Consider the following 4,446-nt stretch of genomic DNA (forward strand, 5'->3'; position numbering starts at 1 on the left):
GGACGGCCGGGCTCCCGAGCGGCGCCTCCCAGCGTGGCTGTCCCGCAGCGGCACCGAGCCTGGGGGTGAATATTGTGGGTAACTGGTCGTAGGCGAAACTGAAAGTGCTTGGTGTCCGTGTGCACCACCGGCCTGCCCTGCTGTGTTACAGAGTCCTTAGGGTCAGAAGCCTCCGAACCCTTGCACGGAACCAGGGGTTGGATTATTGAGCTGAATCTGTCTCACATGCAAAGCTTTCCTTTCCTCTTCTCACCCGATCCTTTGTGCTTTCATAGTAGATAGGAAAAATAAATAAGTAAGTTTTACCCTTCCCCAGCTGCTTCGTTATCCTTTGGATGCCGCTTTTATTCAATATAATACTACGGTCAGCTCTGATGCACTTGGGGGCCTTTAAAAAATTATTAGCTTACCTTAAATCCTAGACAGTTTTCTCCAACCTGGAGTCAGTTTTGCAGTTTCTTCCTCTTTATAATCAAGCTGATCTGAGCTCTAGAAATACAAATTAGTTTTAATATTACCTAAAATTAGGATAAATTTCCTACAGAAGCACCACATTGTGCGGCTTGATAAGAAAATGTTTAGAGGCTTCTGCCCGACTTTTCACTAGCATAGTACATCTAGTTTAACAAGGTCTTTAAAACGAAGTTGTTTTGCAGTTACTTGTGTTATTATAGATCATAACCATCTTATAAACAAACTGGGTGGCTTGGCCGGGCACGGTGGCTCACGCCTGTAATCCCAGCACTTTGGGAGGCTGAGGCAGGTGGATCATGAGGTCAGCAATTTGAGACCAGCCTGGCCAACATGGTGAAACCCCGTCTCTACTAAAAATACAAAAATTAGCCAGGCATGGTGGTGGGCACCTGTAACCCCAGCTACTCCACAGGCTGAGTGCTGTTTTGTTTTAGCAGCAAATCACACATAGCAGAGGTCTCTATATCTTAACATGGAGGAAGACTTCTGGTTCATTTTCATGTTAGCAAAATGCGTTTCCTCTGAGTTAATCAAAACTGGCTAAGATCAGAACTGAAACAAAGTATAAGGGGAAAGGCAAAGGGAGAAGCTTCTGCCCCTGTTGATAACTCTCGATTTTCTCCACTAGGAAGAAGTCCCCGAGGAGACTTCCCCATAGGAGTTCACAGAAAATATTGAAATGTCAGGTTCCACGCCATTTAAGATGAGATTAGTTCATTTAGACCTTAAAGGAGCTCCACCAAAGGTCTCATACCTCTCAGAGGTAAGGACTCCCTTTCACCTCTAGAGCATCACTTTTTGCCTTGTCTTCATTCTTTAAAGTTTTGAGCAGTGTTCTGTGGAAATCGGTGCCTAGAACACAACCGCAAGGTTCTTGGTGGAGGAAGATGGTGGCAGCAGCGTTGATTTTGAATTTCCCCCATAGTCTCTCACAAAAACGGAACAACCAGGATGACAAAAAAAAAAAAAAAAAGAGAGAGAGAGGACAAAAGAAACTCACAGCTTCTTTCTTGTGGGTGGAAGTGTGTCTTTCCAAAAAGATGTGTTCAAGTCTTAACCCCTGGGACCTGTGAATGAGACTTTGGAAATAGGATCTTTGCAGATGTAATCAAAATAAGATGAAGTTGTACTAGAATATGGTGAACCCTAATCCAGTGATTGGCATCCTTATGAGGAGAGGGAAATTTAGAAGCTGAGACACACACGGAGGGAAGGCAGTGTGAAGACCCAGGAGGACGCCCCACGGTGCCGGCAGCCAAGAAGGTCATGATGCGCCATGAACCCCGAGATGCCAGGGATAGTTGACGATCACCAGAAGCTATTGAGAAGCAAGGAAGGGTCCTCCTCTGCAGCCTTCAGGGAGAGCTGGGTCTGCTGACACCTCGATTTTGGATTTAGGGTCTTCAGAACTGTGAGAAAATAGATTTCTATTGTCAAAAACCACCCAGTTAGTTTTTGTTTTTGTTTTGAGACAGAGTCTCGCTCTGTTGCCCAGGCTGGAGTACAGTGGTGCAGTCTCGGCTCACTGCAACCTCCACCTCCCGGGTTCAAGCAATTCTGCCTCAGCCTCTGGAGTAGCTGGGGTTACAGGCGCCCGCCACCATGCCTGGCTAATTTTTGTATTTTTAGTAGAGACGGGGTTTCACCATGTTGGCCAGGGTGGTCTCAAACTGCTGACCTCATGATCCACCCGCCTCAGCTTCCCAAAGTGCTGGGGTTATAGGTGTGAGCCACCGTGCCCGGCCAAGCCACCCAGTTTATGGTCATTTATTACAGCAGCCCTAGAAAACAAAGACACTCTTCAACAAAACTAGGTATCAGGGTGTCCCCATGGATCCCAGACTACAAGTGGGTGGGGCCAAAGCACAGACAGAATAACACCTGTATGGGGTTAGCAGCCAAGCAGGAGGTAACAGAGGAAAGAGGGAAACTCCAACAGTGCTAAGACCAGAGGACCCAGAAAATAGCCTCAAAAGTAAATAAAGGTCTCCCATAGGGAGAAGCAGGGCAGAGTTTTAATGGCTCCCGTCTGAGATTGAGTGCAAAGAGACTTAAAGGAGGGTGCGGGGAGGCCGAGGCTGCAAGACTCTCAGAAATACGTAATGAAACTTGCAGGAGGGTGTAGGGGAGGCCCGAGGCTGCAAAGCTCTCAGAAATACGTAATGAAACTTCCTTCCAGAGGAACAGCGCCCCCCGCTAAGGATAAAACGGGGAAAGAATCCACATTGAACTGGGCAGGAACAGCGAAGGGAAAGGGGAATGCTCAGGTCCTGGGGAAAGGTGTCCAGAAGAGGCGGAAGTAAAAAAAATGCTGCAGAAGTAGCTACACAGAGCTTGCAGTTTCTAATACCGCATGGCAGCAGTAGAGGAAGGGGCCTTGAGGCTGGCCTGTCAGCATTGCAAACACAAGAGCCTGTTCTTGAAAATGAGCAACAGGCTGGCCATGGTGGCTCACGTCTGTAATCCAGGCACTTTGGGAGGCCAAGATGGACAGATCACCTGAGGTCAGGAGCTTGTGACCAGCCTGGGAAACATGGAGAAACCCCGTCTCTACTAAGAATACAAAAATTAGTGAGGCATGGTGACACGTCTATAGTCCCAGCTACTTGGGAGTCTGAAGCAGTAGAATTGCTTGAACTCAGGAGGCAGAGGTTGCAGTGAGCTGAGATTGTGCCACTGCACTCCAACCGAGGTGACAGAGCAAGACACCATCTCAAAAAAAGAAGGAAAAAAAAAAAAGAAAAAGCAGGAAAGAGTGTTAACATCATACAAAGATAGGTAAGAAAAAGGAAGGCCGGGCATGGTGGTTCACGCCTGTAATCCCAGCACTTTGGGAGGCCAAGGAGAGTGGATCACAAGGTCAGGAGATCAAGACCATCCTGGCTAACACAGTGAAACCCTGTCTCTACTAGAAATACAAAAAATTAGCCCGATGTGGTGGTAGGCGCCTGTAGTCCCAGCTACTTGGGAGGCTGAGGCAGGAGAATCATTTGAACCTGGGAGGTGGAGGTTGCAGTGAGCCGAGATTGTGCCACTGTGCTCCAGCCTGGGTGACAAGAGTGAGACTCCGTCTCGACAAAAAAAGAAAAAAGATGATCTGAACAGCATTGCAGCAGTGAAGGTGCTCCAGACACACACGCCCACCCAGCAGGAAACACTGTTCCATAATATTTCATAATGAGATAAAAGATGCTCAGAAGATGACAGAAGCTGTGAAAGAACAGCATAAATCAGAAATAGAAAAGCCCAGGCCAGGCTCAGTGGCTCACGCCTGTCATCCCAGCACTTTGGGAGGCCAAGGCAAGTGGATCACTTGAGGTCAGGAATTCGAGACCAGCCTGGCCAACATGTGAAGCCCCGTCTCTACTAAAAGTACAAAAATTAGCCAGGCGTGGTGGCAGGCGCCTGTAATCCTACCTACTTGGGAGGCTGAGGCACGAGAATCGCCTGAATCTGGGTGGTAGAGGCTGCAGTGAGCTGAGATTGCACCACTGCACTCCAGCCTAGGCGATAGAGCAAGACTCAGTCTAAAAAGAAAGAGAGACAAGCCCAGAAATGTAACTAGACAAAAGAAGGGTGTAAAAAATCGCCTGTGGAGCTCAGAAATGAATTCCGAAGACAAAACATTTTTTTAATAAAGACTAAACTATAAGAAGTGTAAAAGTGAGTAGACACCAAGGAAAGTGCAGTATTTGGAAACAGATGACAGAAAAGAAAAAAGCAAACACCGAGAGATGAAAAGGCTTTCTGACAATTGAATATGGCAAAGAAGACTGAACTTACACACAGCTAATGAAAAGCCGTTCTGACTTGGGCTGGGTGCGGTGGCTCATGCCTGTAATCCCAGCACTTTGGGAGGCTGAGGCAGGTGGATCACGAGGTCAGGAGTTCAAGACCAGCCTGGACAACATGGTGAAACCCCGTCTCTACTAAAAATACAAAAATTAGCCAGGCGTGGTGGCAGGTGCCTGT

At 47.6% G+C, this 4,446-nt stretch overlaps 1 protein-coding gene across 1 annotated transcript in view; it reads left to right on the top strand.

The window, feature by feature from the left end:
* The first annotated feature begins 482 nt into the window (after positions 1 to 482).
* HEXDC (hexosaminidase (glycosyl hydrolase family 20, catalytic domain) containing) overlaps positions 483 to 4,446 on the top strand; it is a 26,547-nt gene continuing 22,583 nt past the window's right edge. Inside the window, 2 exon segments of the mRNA XM_011999326.1 lie at positions 483 to 701; positions 893 to 1,237. Coding sequence (XP_011854716.1) covers positions 1,154 to 1,237 — 84 coding nt within the window. The 5' untranslated portion in view covers positions 483 to 701; positions 893 to 1,153.

Source organism: Mandrillus leucophaeus, unplaced genomic scaffold (assembly GCF_000951045.1).
Source record: "Mandrillus leucophaeus isolate KB7577 unplaced genomic scaffold, Mleu.le_1.0 Scaffold1, whole genome shotgun sequence".
Classification (NCBI taxonomy): domain Eukaryota; kingdom Metazoa; phylum Chordata; class Mammalia; order Primates; family Cercopithecidae; genus Mandrillus; species Mandrillus leucophaeus.